Consider the following 17,883-nt stretch of genomic DNA (forward strand, 5'->3'; position numbering starts at 1 on the left):
CAGCTAGCGTTCCCAACCGTCACCACACTCCATCACTGCCACCACTACCGCCATGGCCGCCATTGTTAAGAAATTAAGAGAGGGAATGAACAATTACCATCGTGTTTAATTAGCAGAACTAAGAGGTAATGAGGGCCCGAATTAGGTGCCAAAACAAATGGACAGATTGCGAAGGTAATAGAAATAATGAGCCCATAGAATTTAACATCTTAATCCCCCAAGGATATGATTTAATTGGGCTGGGGTGGGGCTGCTATCTTAGTTTTTTAAGCTCCCCACGGCGACTTTAAGGGGCAGCCAGAGTTGAGAATCATTCCGGTAATTGCAAATCAAAGACAGGAGGCTGGGGAGAGTGGTTCTCCCAACATCCCTGACCACTGAACCTGACTCCTGTCCAAGCCAGAGACTGTGAGCTGGACCTGAAGCATCCTAAAACAAGATCATGGAAGCCGGGCACCAGTTTTTCTTTTCTTTTTTTAATTAGAGAAATGAAAACACTCTAGATTATGAAAACTTAGCTTAGATCAGAAGTAAAATATTTGAAGACGTTTGCCTGGGGAGAAGGGCCAATGAAGAAAATAGGCTACATAGTTGCAGAGATTTGGTGAGTCATGTGGAGTCTGTCAAGGGAGTCTTAAGTGAGTAGCAGCCCTGCGATGGGGGCAGGGCTGGGTGTTGTTATTTCTAGTTATATCTCTAAAGCAAGCTGGGGGTGAAAGACAGAAAAAAAAATAGCCTGTTGATATTTGGTTTTCCTGGTTTGCTTTGCTCTGAAGATTGGATTTATGCGCATGAGTGCTTGCCTGTCTGTGTACCCTGTGCATGCCTGGTGCCTAAGGAAACCAGAAGAGGACATTGGGGACCCTAGAGCAACCCGTGGGTCAAAGCCCCTTGGGGTCAAATGATCTTTAGATAGGGGTCACCTCAGACCACCAGCAAACACAGATTCCTAACAGTGGCAAAATTAGAGTTATGAAGTAGCTATGAAAAGAATTTTATGGTTGGGGGGGTCACCACAGCATGAAGAACTGCTTGGGGACGATTCTGCTGATGCCCCACACTGACCATGTCAGGCCACCCCTTTTACCACCCCTCCCCACAGTGCTGAGGCAGGGGTGGGGGAGGGGCGTGTGTTTGCAGTGTTCCCAAGTGTTTACTCTGCATCTTCCATGTGCACAAGGAAATTTTGTTAAATGAGGGGGAAGTGCGGAGTGGTCTGTGAGAAAGGTGGACAGCCCGTGTACACATCTCCTTACCCCAGGGTCATTTCCCTCTTCTCATTCAGAAGTGATAAATGTAATGCATGAGTCAAGGTTGTGGGCAAATGCCCGTAATCCCAGTACCCGGGAGGCTGAACTTAAGCCAACCTGGGCTATATAATGAGTATTCAAAGTTACAAATAAGCAGTTTTTTAAAAAATGAAAACATTACGTTCACTATGTCATTTGAGAAAGTGCCAAGGAGTATAAGGAAAGACAGCTGGCATATATGTATTGCTATACAGTATGTCACTGGTGCGTGTGTGTGTGTATGTGTGTGTGTGTGTGTGTGTGTGTGTGTGTGTGTCCGTCCGTCCGTCCATCTGTCTGTTTGTTTACAGGCATTCACCACTATAGTTGGTTTAGGGGAGGATTAAACCTAGGGCTCTGTGCATGTTCAGCCAGTAAAAGTGCTGGCCACCAAGCCTGATAACCCGTGTTCAGTCTCCAAAATCCACATGGCAGAGGCACAGAACAGACTCCGTCTGCTGATTGGCCTCTTACTTCCATACACATGCATACACTCACAGAAAAGTAAATAAATAAAACTGTAATAACACACTTCGCCAGAGCATGGAGAGACGGGCTCATGAGTTAAAACACACACACACAAAAACAGAAAACAAAGCCTGCAGGCCACAACCACTTACACTAATATTTTAATAGCAAATGCCCTATTTTGTCATTATTCATTGGCTCATCCTCAGCAGCATAGTGGAGAGATTCATGACAAAGGACCAGTGGCTGAACCAGAGCCTGGATGTTCTCCTTCTAAGGACAATAGTCTCATAGCCCCAGCCCCAAGTTGAGAAGCCTAATGTTGCTTAGCGTGTGACTGCTCTCAAAATCGCTTGCTGGAATCTTCTTCTATCTATCATCTACCTATCTACCTACCACCTACCTATCAATAAATGGCTATTGATAAATTGCATATGGCTATGTGAGGCCCTATCTATTTATAAATAAATAAAAGGTGAATAAAAGAAATATATGCATTACTTCCCCATCTCACCAGAAGTTACCACAACTCTTAACAGTCTGTAGTTTGCTGTTTGTTCTCCCATACTGACTATACTTTTAATTAATATTTAATTAATATTTTTATTTGAATATAGCTTCAAACTTTCCTACCTGAAACTCCTACATACTTTTTATCCAAACCTATAAAATCTAACTAGCTCCTGCGGTTTTTCCCTGTCCCTCCCTCTGAATGTTTTTCTCTTTTCCATTCCTGATTAAATTGATAGTAACTTAGACACATGACCTCTGAACACTGTAGGTTTCTTAAGAACAGAAGTGTTTGCTAAAACAACCAAAATAGAGATATCAAAAAAAAAAAAAAAAAAAAAAATCAAGGAAGGAACAGCAGGACTTGGGGAGAGAGTTGACTCAGTAAGAGTGTGTACTGTTAGCGTGAGGACCCGAGTTCAAATCCCTGGCCCCCACATCAAAAGGGCAGAAGGATGTGCCATGCACATCTTCCTATAACCCCAGGGTACAGCCAACAGCCTTGCTCAGGGTTCAGTGAGAATAAGTGGGAATAAGGTGGGAAGTAATGGCTCAGGATACCCCTGGTCCTCCTCTGGCCTCTGCATGGTCCTGTGCATATAACACACAAACAAAAAAAAAGGATTTCACACAGGTCTCTAGCACCCACTCTGGCCACGTGTTCGTCTGCCCTCCTCCTCTGGGTTTTACTGGTATGGCTTCAGCTTCCAGTCAGCCCAGCAAGCTCTTCCCTGACTCTCACATATAAGACAGCCATTTCCTTCTTGGACTTTTCTGTCGTTCTTGTTTGGTGAGTAAAAGGCCTCACATAGCTCAGGCTGGCCTCAGACTTACCCAGAACTCTTCGCCCTCGTTCATCAAGTGCTGGGATTCCAAGCCTGGGCCACCAGGTTCTGCTTATTCCGTGGGCAGGATGGAAGCCAGGACTTCACGTGAGCTAGCCCAGCTTCACATACTGTCTCCTCCATCCCATCAGGAACAGGCCCGCTGTGTCAATCCGGGGCCCGTGTTTAGAGATGTTTGTTGGCTTTGGGATTAGCGCTGTATGCAGTGCTGCTGTTTTTCCCTTGGTCATTAGTGAGTGCATGATGGGGAGAGGATGCGAAGGTGTGTGTGTGCTTTCTCAAGTAAACCCACTGGCTTTGGAAGGCAGTCACGACGTGAGTGGTCCTCGACCGCCAACCATAAAATCATTTTCATTGCTGGTTCATAACTGTAATTTTGCTACAGTTATGACCTAATGTTTTCTGGAATGGTCCTGAGGCTTACCCGGTGAAAGGGTGTGATGACTTCCGGGCGATGGGTCACAACCCACAGGTTGAGACCCAGTATTCTGTCTCATTGTGTGATTGTATTTTAGCTTCTCTAATATTCTTAACACCTCCTACCCTCCAGCCCTCACATAGAATCAACAATGTGTGCCATTGATAACACAGATACATAAACTAGGGGGTGAGGGCCAGTGTGATGGCACATGTCACCAAGCCTGGTGACCTGATTCTGTCCTCAGGGCCCATAGGATGGAAGGGCTGAATCTACTTATACAAAATGTCTTCTGACCCCCACATCCACGCCATGGCATGCATGCTCTCAAGTGCTCAGCACTCGCATGCACGAAGGCACACACGCACATGCGTGTGCACACACACAATGGTTTTATGATTTTGCTGTTGATTTGTTTTAAGAGAGGATCTCACTCCTTGTTACCCCTGCTAACTAGAACGGGAAAGCAGCTCTCTGGTTAGGAAGGATTTAGCCGAAGAAGTGTAGTCCAAGTCCAATTTGCAAAGCCAACAAAATTGACCATTGCACAAAGGCACGTTCCAAGTCCCGTTGCATTTCATCTCTGCAAGTTCTTGCCTTGTTTACATCTTTCCTGGCCCACAGCATGGCCCTTGCTGTGTCCTAAGGGTTGGAGTGTTTCACTTTGGATTCTGGCATTGTGCTGTGCTTTAGAGATACTGCCTCATTCTATGACCCAGATTGGCCTCAACTTCTTTTTCTTTTTTTTTTAATTTTTAAAAAATTACTTTGTGTGTGTGTGTGTGTGTGTGTGTGTGTGTGTGTGTGTGTGTGTAGAGCACATGTGTAGGAAGTCAGATCTCTCCTTCCACCACGTGGGTCCTAGGAATCAAAATCAGGCCATCAGGCTTGGAAGCCTTTGTCTGTTGAGTTAGCTCACTGCCCTAACCCCAGCTTCTTAATCCTTCAGGAAGCTGGGGTTGTAGGCGTGAGTCATCACACCCCAACTTCTCTGGAGTGTTTGTGCCCGAGGCATGGGTGCTGGAACCTTTCTCAATGTTGTGCTCCTGTGCGAGACCTCACTGCCTCCTTCTGTTGCCCAATCCAAGGTCTCTGTTAGCTCCCAGACATACCTTGTACACAGCCCACCTCAACCCTCTCCATTATTGTTTCTATGCCCGAATACTCCCCTACCCTCACTGCCTAACTTGCCCTGCCTTCAGCCGTTATGCAAGCCCTCTTCTTTCTTTCTTTTTGTTTTGTTTTGTAAGACAGGGTTTCCCTCTGTACTCCTGGCTGTCCTGGGACTCACTCTGTAGACCAGGCTGGCCTCGAACTCCGAGATCAACCTGCCTCTGCCTTCCGAGTGCTGGGGTTAAAGGTGTGTGCCATCATGCCTGGCCTGGTTTGTTTTGTTACGAACATTTGACTGTTGGGGGGCCAAGGGGCAGCACATGCCTCATGGTGTGTTTGTGGAGGTCTGAGGATAACTTCTAACAATTGTTCTGTTCTTCCACCTTTCAAATCCCTGTGACCAAACTCCTGCTGTCATGCTTGGTGACATGAACCTTTGCCAGCTGAGCCACTTCACCAGTCCTTCTTGTCCAAATTTTAATTAACTTCTCCTCTGCCTGGCTCTTGTTGCATGTAAATCTTTCGCCCTTCCTGTCCACACCGGGGCTGGTTCCTTCCAGAATATTCTTTTGCTAAATTTAAGACAGAATCGGGCATAATTAGAAATGGGGAGCCAGAAGTTGGTAAGGAATCCAGAAACAGGCAGAGAAAATGGAGCAGAGTACCTTCTGGTGTCAAGTGTTCTCGTTAGATAAAGAGGACACTCCAGGAAAGGACCAGGGCCTACAGAGAAGGGCCAGCGGTCTAAAGCACCTGCTGCTCTTGCATGGGAACCAGGTTTGGATCACAGCACCTACAAGTGCTAACAACCATCCTAATTTCAGTTCTAGGAAATCCAGTGCCCTCTTGTGACCTCCGTGGGCATCAAACTTAAGCAGGCTTACCCATAATACACACTCATACACACAGGCAAGCCGTGATACACATAAAATAAATAGATCTAAGAAATTCATTTACAAAAGAGACAGCCTTTAATCCCAGGACTAGGCAGATGGATACTGGAAAGGAAAGGGGAGGAGAGAGAGAGGCAAATGTGCATAATTAAAAAGGAATTTACTTAGGAAGAGTGTTGTAGTTACCTGTGATGGGGTGCACGCAGAGAAGGTCGCTGTCTGTCATAAATTACCAAAGAAGACAAAACCCAAACAAAAGCAGATCTGAGCAGGGGGTGGTCAGTAAGCCCGCCATTGTCGTGAATACATTTACTCTAAATCTATGCATGGGGCTCGGTAAAATGGCTCTGTGGCTAAAGGTGCTTATCTGTAAGCCTCGTGGTCTGAGATTCTTACCCTGAATCCTACCTGATAGAAGGAAAGAACCCGTTGTCACAGATTGTCCCCTGGTCTCCACAAGCACACCGTGGCAAGTGTGTGCATGCAGTTGCACATGCATCAACACACACACACACACACAAGTAAACGTTTCAACGTTTTAAAATTAGGAATGAATAGCCCATTTGTGGTGCTGCACACCTTTAATCCCAGCATTTTAGTGGCAGAGACAAAAGGATTTATGGGTTTGAAGCCAGCCTTGTCTACAAAGTGAGTTCCCACATAGCTGGGTCAACACAGGCTAACCCAAGTAAACAAACAAACAAGAAATGAATCCTTGCCATGTGGAATGTGAGACCCACTTCGAAAGAACTGGAAGTTGGAATTGTTTTGTTTTGTTTTTCTTTTTAATTAAATGCTTGGGTTTTTGTTTTGTTTTGTTTTGTTTTTAAAGATTCATTTATTTATTTCATGCATGTGGATGCACTGTAGCTGTCTTCAGACACACCAGAAGAGGGCATCGGATCCCCATTGCAGATGGTTGTGAGCCACCGTGGTTGCTGGGATTTGAACTCAGGACCTCTGGATTCAGTGCTCTTAACCACTGAGCCATCTCTCCAGCCCTGGATTTGTAGTATGATGGACACATTGCATATTTGGCATTGTTCCTCTTGTAACACATCTCACTTTAGCTAAGTGAGTTCAGCTAAGCAGCCATTCAGATCTTAGGAAATACACACAAGTAGCCTGGGGACATTCCTCTTAAAAGTCAAGAGACATGGCAAAGCTGATTGTTTTGCTTGCCTGGCTTGGATGGAGAAGGAATGGAGTGAGCCTCGGTTTAGCGGAAATGGGGCAGATGGAAGAGTCAGGCTGTGGCGGGTGCTGCTGTTTAGCCTCCGTCCTCCGAGATCTCCTTCCAGCCCCACGGTTTACCAGCTCCGGCAGGCACCGACCTCTGCTGTAGCTTCTCCTCAGCTGCTCCCTCCCATTCGGTTTCCATTCTCCCCTGGAGTCCTGCCCTTCTCTACTGGCCTACCAATCGTGGATGATTGACAGAACTTGTGTCCTGAATAGTGTTGGTTGAGTGACTTCCTGGGCAGCCACTGTCAAGTCCAGGCCTCTATCCTGAGTGACAGAAGGGAAGGGTCCACTCTTCTGAGCCATCAACCCCATGATCAGGTTAAGGAAACGAAAACAGGGGACTGGAGAGGTAGCCCCACAGCTGGGAGCACTGAGTTCAATTCTCTGCAACCATCCATAATGGAATCTGATTCTTCTGGCGTGTATGAAAAACCGAGCAACTCTATACATGAAATAAGTAAATATGGAAGAATGAAAAAAAGAACAGGGAGACAGGACTGGGTTTTTCATGGCAAGCCCTCGGGGGTTACTTTTACTTTGGGCTTCCCCTGGAGATCCCTTGGCTTTCCAAAGAGCTGGGAGTTTGAAAAGCTTCAAACTTGCAAAAGAGGGAAGCAGGTCCTGGTGGTCATAGACTAGCCTAAGTTACACAGTTAAAGCCTGCCTCAGAAAGGTGAAGAAGCAGGCCTCAGGAGATGGCTCAGCAGGTAAAGGACCTGCTCTGAACGTGTGGGGACCCGAGGGAGTTGGGAATCCTCAGAACTCATGAAAAACCCAGGCAGGTGTAGCAGCTCCGTGTAAGGCTTAGCAGATTATCAAGACAGGGTTCTCTAGAGCAAGGAGTTGAGCCAAAATCAACTAGCTCTGGGTTCTGCACAAGACCTCAGTAAGTCAAAAGGAGATCAAGGGAAAGCAGTCTGGTGTCACCTTGGGCCTCCATCTGTACACATACACATAAATGTGTATGGGGGAGGGGGAGATGGGGGAGAGAAACTGTCAGTATACCTGGGCTGAGAAGGTGCTCAACCTGCATAGCTTGCTGGAAGGATTTGGCTCTGTTTAGGACGGTGCATTCCTGGCTAAGCAAGCCCCTGTGGCTTCTGTCTTGTACTGAGGTTGTCCACTGAGGCTGTGCATTCCTGCCCGGTGGCCTCAGCTTATGCTGTGGTCATCGAGCTCCTGAGGACAGCTGGAGAGAGAAGAGAGTGAGAACAGAGTGGGAGGTGGCCTCCAAAAAGAACAGGCCAGCCTCTGGGGTAATACTTCCTGTCCAGCCCCTCAAAGTTCATCTTCTGAACAATGACGCCCCCTAGTGGTACATGATGATAACCCACAGGTCCCTTAGACTTACACCTAGATTTGCAAACTGAACTAAGGTTACTTTGCTCTGTGTTCTTTGAACAGCAGATGGGCAACTGAAACTTGGTACTCTACTTATGGGAAAGGGGGAAGGAGTGGGGTCCAGGCTGGCCTTTAACTCACTATATAACAAAGAATGACCTTTGACCTCTGGTCACTACTTCCTGAGTAGTAAGTGCATGGTTTACAGGTTTATGCCACCACACCCAGTTTACACAGGGCTGGGGATCAAACACGGGGCTTCAAGCAAGCTAGACAACTGAGCTGCACACCCCAGCCTAAGATTTCTCACCTTAAAAGAAAAAAAATGACAAAATGATACAAATAAATATAAATTAAAAACAGGCATGACGAAGGCGAGATGAGGTGGTTTGTGCATTTCTCTTAATTTTTTTCCCATTATATTTTTTTGTGCCTATGTGTGTGGGCATACTTGAGCCGTGGTGTTCTTGTGGGGGACAGAGGATCTACCGTGTGGAATCTAGGTATAGAACCCAGGTTATCAGGCCTACACCTTGACTCTCTGAACATTCTTTAATTCAATAATAGTCCTATTACGTTTATAGTGCCAAAAAATCACCCTTTGACAAACCCTAAAACACCCACGTACATCACTGGGACGCGCTCTCTAGGTTCTTAGGAGTCTGACGTCAGAATTGGTTATCACCTCTGCTCTTTGTTTTTCTATATATTCATGGATGTAGCACCGAAGGCAATGGCCAGGAAATAGCGGAAACAGCCAGGCATGATGGCACAGGCCTTTAACCCCAGCACTTGGGAGTCAGGCTAATCTGAGTTTGAGAACCTACAGAAAGCGTTCCAGGACAGCCGGGGCTACACAAAGAAACGCTGTCTCCAAAAAAAAAAAAAAAAAAAAAAAAAAACCTTAAAAATTGTAAAAAGTGAAGACAGTGTTCCCGTTTTAACATTCCTTATGCTGCTACACCTAACAAGTACAGAGGAACGGGAAGTGATTCAATCTAAGGCCTTTCGTGCCAAGGCCAGCAGCACACCTCGTAATCAGGACAGGTTTTCCTCCTCATCTCTGCCCACTTTACCTGCTGTGAGCCTTGTAAGCTCAGGAAGTCCCAGAAACTGAGCAGCCTGGAGTTTGTGGTATGAGCATGGGGTGAAAAGAAGGCAGCAGGAAGTAACAGAGAGGGGTCAAAGGTCAGAACCTGGTCATGTAAACCTGAGAGCTCTTGTTCACAGAGCTCACGTAGCCCATCAAAAGTCCACAGCCCATGAGCCCCCTGCTGTGCCGGTGAAGAGGGGTTGTGTGGAAGTTGGAGGGGGGTTTCACGACCTCTCTCATCCTCTCCTTGTTTCCTTCTCTCTAGGCCAGCCGTGAGGGCTGGAGGGGTGTTGCATAGAAAGGAACCAGCACACTGCCCGCCAGTGAATGGCAGCTGGCTGTACACTCCATCTTCCCGGCCTCGGTGTCTAGTCCATCTCCTCTCTCTCTCTTGCAGTCCAACAAAGTTCCTGTTGTTCAGCATCCTCATCACATGCACCCGCTGACACCCCTCATCACCTACAGCAACGACCACTTCTCCCCCGCGTCCCCTCCCACGCATCTGTCCCCAGAGATCGACCCAAAGACAGGTGAGTGGCCCCTGCTACAGGCTGTGCTCCCAAAGGGTGGGAGCATTTTTCTATGGGGTGGCGGTGCAGAACTTGAATGAATAAGGTCTGGGTTCAGATCTTACCACAGCTCTAAAAAGGTGCTCTATTTTTGTTTGTTTTGTGGTTGTTGTTTGGTCTAGTGGGTTTTTTGTTTGTTTGATTGGTTGGTTAGTTGATTGATTGATTGGTTGATTGATTGATTTTTAACCTATGCCTCCTGCCTCTCCACACTAAAAGGCCATTATAAGGACCAAAAGTAGAGACAACTTAAGTACAGAGCCTGGAACTATTGTAAATTCAGAGTGTTGTCTAGTCATCTGAGGCTGTGTTTCTATAACCAGAACGTGTGCCCACTACACCACACATTTCAAATACAGCCTTCTGGACAGAGTTGAAAAAGGCTTTAAAACGGGGGAAGGGGGGACAGAGCTGGCTTTCTGTGATAATTAACTGCCCACCACACCTGTCTTTACCCGGAAGCCAAGGTCTTCATAACATTCCCACTGAAACACTGGAACAGTAAGAATTTTCAGAGCCCGTGTTTAGAGAAATAACAATTATTTGGGGGTGGGAGAAAATAAACATAGAGTAAAAACCCAGAGTTTAGAGGCGGGTATCAGGGGGCGGTGTTGTTGACAGAGTATGTTCATTGTACCGGGAATGAAGCTGGTTTTCTAGAACATTAGATAAATTAGGGCTTAGAATCATTTCTGCTCTCTGTTGGGTATTTCCTGGACATTGCATGAATCCCTGACCAGTCAACAAAAGAAAGTTACCCCCACAGACATGGCTGCTGGTTAGCTAGGGAGCAGCTATCCGGGTCCTACCTCCCTTGGATGCCCTTGAGTTGACTGCTAGAAGGTGAAAGGGGCAGAAATTATGAGAGACAGTTTTCCAGAGTGTGGACAACCTGGGCATGCAGGGTCAGCAGCTCCTAGTGGATGCTACATAGGTTATCAAGGTTGGGTGTGGGACGCATTTGACATCTCTCTCTTTCGAAGCAGGAATCCCGAGGCCCCCTCACCCATCTGAACTGTCACCGTATTACCCACTGTCTCCAGGAGCTGTCGGACAAATCCCCCACCCCCTCGGCTGGCTTGTCCCACAGTAAGGAAACCCAAAACCTTTCTTACCCTCATTCCTTCCCCCACTGAGCTCTGCCGTTCTGGACGCCAGGGTTTAGGCATCCCCACTACCCCCTTGGACAACTTCCTCCCAACTCCTCTGTCTTCCTGCCTCCGTTTCTTATCATTTCTCCCCAGCCCGCTCAGGCTTGGCTGACCAGATCATCTCCCTCCCTCCTCACCCTCACAGGCAAGGACAGCCCATGTACTCACTCCCTCCTGGTGGTTTCCGGCATCCTTACCCTGCCCTCGCCATGAATGCTTCAATGTCCAGGTGAGCCCTAGAGCTGCGGCTGCCAACATGATGTGACAGTTGGGGATATAGTGACTGTCACTTCTGACCATAACCCAGCCTGTCACCTATAGGTTAGTGAGCAGGCATAGGGTTCTTTGATCCTTACTTCTCTTTGATGAGGGGCTACCTCTTACCCCATACTCCTTACACTACAACCCCATGGAATGGGGACCCCAGGACACACCAGACACACACAGCTAACACCGAAGAACCCTGGCCTGTTACTCACTTTCCACGTCCCTATATACCAGGCTTTTGTGGAAAAGGGTCATTTTGAACATGGCACACTGAAGCCAGAGACTAGGAGGAAATGTGTGTCTTCCGTGGTAATCAATGGAACCACCACTGACAGGAGACCCATAGTCCTGCAGTAGCCTGTGCATGCCTTGACCTTCACATCTTCTGTGGTTTTATTCTGCCTGTATCCAGTACCAGGTTTGGGTACCCTGTGTGCATTAGGGGAAGGGAGAGCATCGTTGGGCATCCCCAAAAACTGACCGCCTAATTCTGCAGGTGACAACCACCTCGGTGGCTCACAGCCCTTGCCTCTCCGTTCTCATTTGTTCATACAGCCTGGTCTCAAGTCGGTTCTCCCCACACATGGTGGCTCCCGCCCATCCTGGCCTGCCCACCTCAGGAATCCCCCACCCTGCCATCGTCTCTCCCATTGTGAAGCAGGAGCCAGCACCCCCCAGCCTGAGCCCTGCAGTGAACGCGTAAGTAAGATCCGGATGGAGGGGTGTGAGCAGTCGGCCACTCCCTGCACAGCATGTGCCATTTGGTTTTCTCTCCTGCTGTCAGTTTGCAGCCCAAGCCCCTGGCTTCGCCGTTCTCTTTGATTTCCTGTGTCCCTTCCTTTAAGACCTGATGCAACTGTCCTCATAGTCAAACGCTTGTGGCTGTGAGGAGCTAAGAAAGCGTTTGGCTTCCCTCCCTACCCTGTCGTCCTGATAAAATGTAAAGCCAGGATGAAAGAAAGTAATTTTCTCAAGGACTGGTGACAGCTGGTGCCAGAGCAGAGACCCTGGCATTATCCTCTCTGCTCTGAAGACAGCAGAAGAGCCCACACCAGCAGCACCGTGGCTGGGGGTGGGCTTTTCCTCAGCCCAGAGAACATGCTCCACTTCTTTCTCCTCTCTTCACCTCCCTTTCCCTTCCTCCCTCCATCCCCTCCTGCCCTCCTCCTCCCCCCTCTCTGCCCAGATCCTGAAAGCAGTCACACATGGCCACCCAAACAAGCTTCTCCTCCCAGAAGCATTGGTCAGCTGCCTCAGTGAAGGGAGGCATGAGGGAAGCTGTGGGTGATGGTGATACCTAACCTCTAGCCACGTGCCTCCCCAGGAAATCCCCAGTTACCGTGAAAAAGGAAGAGGAGAAGAAGCCTCACGTGAAAAAGCCTCTGAACGCCTTCATGTTGTATATGAAGGAGATGAGGGCGAAGGTGGTGGCCGAGTGTACTCTGAAGGAAAGCGCAGCCATTAACCAAATCCTGGGAAGAAAGGTAATGGCTGCTCCTGTTAACTCGTCCTGGCAGCGGGCCTTAGTGTCTCCCCCTACCCTGATTGCTCTGTGTGTCTTTACCCTCTCCCTCAGTGGCACAACCTGTCAAGAGAAGAACAGGCCAAATACTATGAGCTTGCCCGGAAAGAACGGCAGCTTCATGCGCAGCTCTACCCAACCTGGTCAGCCCGGGACAACTACGTAAGTGTGCGTGCTGTGCGTGTGGGAACGCAGACCTTGGGAGCAGCACTTTTAGGATATAGAGGCGAGAGAGAGCAAGCTACTTCGGCTTGATTCTAGAGGAGAAGCCACGTTTCCCAGAAATAAGGAAGCCAAGTTTGAATTCTTGGGGGCTGTATCTAGAAACTCTGCAAGACTCATTGGATTTTTGTCTATGTGCCTTTTATTCTCTCTTTTCTTTTTCTTTCTTTTATTCTGGTGAGAGGGTTCGAAGTAGCTGCATCAAATTTTTAGAGGGACCTGGGACTGCTCAGTAAAGATCAACACCCAGGCCAGGGTGATAGCTCAGGTAAAATACCTGCTTGACAAGAGGTCAAGTGTTAATATTCAACACCTACATACAAAATTGGGGCATGGTAGTGTGTGCCTAGACTCTCAGCCCTGAACAGGAGAACAGTCCTTGGGGTTCACTAGACAGACAGACAGCTTGTTTGGCAAGTTCCAGGCCATTGAAGAGACCATGTCTCCAGAAAAGGTGGACAGTGCCCGAGGAATGACGTCCAGGGTTGTCCTCTGGTCCCTGTGTGCACTGCATGTACTTACATTCTTGTGTGTATGCACACACACATACGTGGGGAGGAGGGACTGATGCTTTTAAAAGAATAGTAACCAATCTTCTAAGGAGTTAAGGGTGCACGAGGCAGACTAGCTCGAAGGCCATCAGGCTTAAGAAGCTTGGTTGGCCCTACCAGAGAGACTCAGTGAGGAATAAGGGCAGGCTCGCTTTGCCTCCTTTCCCGGGACAGTCCTCCACCTCCTCACCCAGGAGCAATCAGGAGAAAGGCTGCCATCTGAGGCAGTCTGGGGTCCCCTCGCCAAACTAGTGTTGTTCTGTCTCTGTTCACCAGTCCCGTGGCCATGTTTTTCAGGGTAAGAAGAAGAAGAGGAAGAGAGAAAAGCAGCTGTCACAGACACAATCTCAGCAGCAAATCCAAGAGGCAGAAGGTGAGTCCTCCTAGGCTGATGTCCCTCACTTCCTCTCCCACTGTCCCACACACTCTTGCTGATGTTACCCGAGTCTCTGAAGACGCGGTGTTCTTGAGCAAACCTCAGCGGAATGGTAGCACCTCCTCCTTTCAGGGGAGACCGAGCAAGAGGCTGAGAACACTGTCGCTCAACCCTGCTTTGGCCTCAGCACCCTCATATAAAGCTTGGAGGGTTTCCCAGTTTCTCTCTTTAAGATAGCAAGTATTTTAAAGGAGGTGGGGGAACAATCTTCAAAGCTCAGACCTAGCTCAGTGCAGCTGGTTTGTCCCTTTAGAGTTTATGCCCTAACGTCAATGCATAAGGTAAAACCAGGAGCTGGCTGGACTTATCTCTGAAGTTCTCTCTCCCAAAGGTGACAACCTAGAGATGAACATATCACCTGGATTAGTTACTTTCTCGTTGCCTTGACAAAATACCTGACAAAAGCTGACTTAAGGAAGCATTTGTTTTTGTCTCGAAGCTTGGGGGACGCCGTCCATTACGGTGGGAAGGCATGTCAGCCGATCACAGTGTGTTCTTGGCCAGCAGACAAAGAGATGAATGTTGGTCCTTACGCACTTTCTCCTTTCCTCTTAGTCTGCGGCGATGTTCAGGCTGGGTCCTGCTTGCTCTGTTAAAACTTTATGAAAACATTTTATGGACACACTCAGAAGTGCGTTTCCATGGTGATGATGATACAGATTGATCATTGCACCACTTACTGGTGAAGTCACTGGAATAAGGTTTCTTTGGTTGGACACCAGAAAAAAATCATTATAGTCCATAAGCTGAGGAGAGATTCAGCTCAGCTTTTAAGGGGTTTAAGCAAGAGATGATTCGGTGATGGGCCTTGAACTTTGCTCTCTGATCAAATTCTCAGTGGGTCTTTGTCTGTTTGGGCATTTGGTCTTTGAATTGTGCCTTCTCTGGGCACTGGGTATTTTGTTTTGTTTTTTAAGATACATTTATTTATTATATGTAAGTACACTGTAGCTGTCCAGAAGAGGGCATCAGATCCCATTACAGATGGTTGTGAGCCACTATGTAGTTTCTGGGATTTGAACTCAGGACCTCTAGAAGAGCAGTCAGTGCTCTTAGCCACTGATCCATCTCTCCAGCCCGCACTGGGTGTTCTTAAGTGCAGTTTCCTAATCTTTGAAAAGCCTGGTGGTATTGCTCGGTTGTGGAGTGCTTGCCTAAGCATGCATGAAGCCTGAGCCTGAATCCCAGAACCACAGAAAACAGGGGTGGTACTGTGTGAGGCTCACTGGGATACACGAGAGCCTGTCTCAGACACAAAACAAATCAGAGACTGTCGTTAACTCAGTGGGTAGAGTCTGTGCAAGTGTAAGGACTTTCATTCAAATGCCAGCCACCCGTGTAAAAGCCACATGACCACCTGTTTGTCATTAGTCTACTAAAATCAACAGGCTTTATATCCAATGAGAGAATCTGTCTCAAAACCTAAGTGAGGGGTAAGGCTGGAAAATTGGCTCAGCAGTTAAAAGCACTTGCTTGAGGCATTTGTAACTCCAGCTACATGGTTTCTAATGCCCTCTTCTGACCACCACAGTTGCCGGGCATGTAAAGTCAGGGATAAAGCAAACCACCACCACCATTTAATTTTTTCCTAGTTGGTCTTTTGTTTGTTTGTTTGTTTTTGTTGTTTTTTAATCTAACATTTCCAAGAATGCTGTCCTACCTGAATATCCTTTGGATTGGTTTCGAGGCCCCAACATACTCTACTTCTCAAATAGCTGATCCCCGGGTGCTCAAGCCCCTTGAGTAAGTGGCGTTATATTTGCATAAAATTTACGTTTATACCAACTCTAGATGCCGTATAAACCTTCCCCCCCACACACACACACACAAAATGAATGTTGTGGAAATAGCCGTTGGGTTCTGTTTGCTTAGTAGAAAAAAATAGCAAAAAAAACAAACGTATGTTTAGTACAGACAAGGTGTTTTCCCTGGATAGTTCTTAACCGCTCTGGATGGAATCCACAGGTGGAGCCACAGATCCACCAGCCTGTGTTCCTGTGTCTTTGTCCTGCCCTTTGCCCCGCCCACTGCTCTCAGCCAATCATTTTTTTCCTGTGTTTGTACCTTTAGGTGCTCTGGCCTCTAAGAGCAAGAAGCCATGCATTCAGTACCTGCCCCCTGAGAAGCCTTGTGATAGTCCTGCGTCTTCCCACGGCAGCACGCTGGACTCCCCGGCGACACCCTCCGCGGCCTTGGCATCACCAGCTGCCCCTGCGGCTACCCACTCCGAGCAAGCCCAGCCCCTGTCACTCACCACCAAACCGGAGACCCGGGCCCAACTGGCTCTCCACTCAGCTGCCTTCCTATCAGCCAAGGCCACAGCCAGCAACTCCAGTCAGATGGGCAGCCAGCCCCCACTCCTAACCAGACCCTTGCCCCTGGGCTCTATGCCCGCCGCTCTGCTGACCTCTCCGCCTTCTTTCCCAGCCGCGCTCCATGCCCACCAGGCCCTCCCCGTACTACAGGCCCAGCCTCTTTCCTTGGTCACCAAGTCTGCCCACTAAGCTACCTTTCCCCTACCCCACGCCCCCGTTCTATGCAGGCTGTCTCCGGACTCCAAGTAGTAATGATCCAGAAGAGAGGAAGGGGGAAAACACACAAAGCAAACATTATTGGTCAATATTTGACCACTCTGGACTGTTCTGTAAAGTGACTGGTGACAGCAGTGCTTTACCAGTGTAGATGTAACCAGTAGCTGATCTTCAGGCATTTTTTTAAAGGAGAAAACAAAAGCAACCTGCCCTCCCACCCCACCCCACCCCCATCCAACCCCCAAAAAATCATCACCAGAAAGCACTGAAAAGCAGTGTGTTGCTCTCTTCCCTTGTGCTGTGGTGGGTATACCTGGGCAGGAGATACCTCTCTACCTCTTCTCTTCCTGACTCTCTGCCCTCCTTTTCGTCGCTGCCAGCCCCCACCTGTCCTAGCTTCCCCACTGTATCTGCATCGTGACCTGGCCTGGAGTTCTAGCCTGGCACCCTTTCCTCCAGGTCATTCCTGTTCCCTCGCCCAAGTTTTTGTCATGTGTTTCAACACCAGTTCATGCCCCTGTGTCCTCTGCCCAGTGTAAGACCGTGGCCATGTGTGATCATCCTTCCCACCAGCATCCCTCCCCCCCCCTTCAGGCTCCAATGGCCTGGCTTTCAGCTTGGGGTGGGGAAAGAGGTCCTTCTGAAACGGTCCCCCAAACCCCTGCATTTAAAGGGACTCAAGGTGTCTACCACTGCCTTCAAGAAGTCTGTGTTTCTCTCCCCAACCCAGTCAAGTTTTTTTTTTCCCCGCCTCGAAGTCTCAGAATGGCAGGCAGACCCCCAGACCCCACTGTCTGGCTCCTGTCACCTCCGTCTGTGCTAGTACAATCTGCAGAAGTTCCAAGGCCCTCTGCCTCTCCCCCCACCACCACCACCTCACAAGCTTTTTCTGTGTGTATTTCATTTTGTTTTTATGGTTTTTGGAACAATTTTAACTCCCAGTTTATTTTCACAAAAGAAAATAAAATTACAGTTGCAAGACCATTTCTGGATGTTTCTTTAGACCTTCTGCTGAATCAAGCCACTGCCTGCCTGCCAAGCCCTGGGTTAAATTTTTGCAGCCTACTTATAGCAAGGTCATATAAAGCTTACCAGTTAAGCATAGGAAAACCCAAGCAACTCCTTATCTTCCCATCCCCCGCTGTTTTATTTTACTTATTGTATATGAGCATTTTGCCCACATGTATGTATGCACACCAAACCATGTGTGTGCCTGGTCCCCACGTGTGTGTATGTATGTATGTATTTATGTATGTATGTATATATGTATGTATGTATGTATGTATGCATGTATGTATATGTACCTAGTGCCCTTCAAGGTCAAAGGAAGGCTTTGAATCCCCTGGAACTGAAGTTAGAGAAGAATATAGACCACTCTGAATGTTAAGAGCCAAATTTAGGTCCTTTGCAAAAACAAATGGT

The 17,883-nt window shown here is 48.0% G+C and overlaps 1 protein-coding gene across 2 annotated transcripts in view; it reads left to right on the forward strand.

Moving 5' to 3' along the window:
- Nucleotides 1–17,413, forward strand: part of TCF7L1 (transcription factor 7 like 1) — a 157,398-nt gene extending 139,985 nt beyond the window's left edge. For both annotated transcript variants that reach the window (XM_080932076.1, XM_080932077.1), the window contains 8 exons: nt 9,610–9,742; nt 10,768–10,870; nt 11,078–11,161; nt 11,755–11,898; nt 12,524–12,683; nt 12,776–12,883; nt 13,792–13,867; nt 16,001–17,413. In XM_080932076.1, the coding sequence (XP_080788202.1) occupies nt 9,610–9,742; nt 10,768–10,870; nt 11,078–11,161; nt 11,755–11,898; nt 12,524–12,683; nt 12,776–12,883; nt 13,792–13,867; nt 16,001–16,434 (1,242 nt within the window). In that variant the 3' untranslated portion in view covers nt 16,435–17,413. The remainder of the gene's footprint in view (nt 1–9,609; nt 9,743–10,767; nt 10,871–11,077; nt 11,162–11,754; nt 11,899–12,523; nt 12,684–12,775; nt 12,884–13,791; nt 13,868–16,000) is intronic.
- Nucleotides 17,414–17,883: the final 470 nt, after the last annotated feature.

Source organism: Micromys minutus (assembly GCF_963924665.1).
Source record: "Micromys minutus genome assembly, chromosome: 18".
NCBI lineage: Eukaryota > Metazoa > Chordata > Mammalia > Rodentia > Muridae > Micromys > Micromys minutus.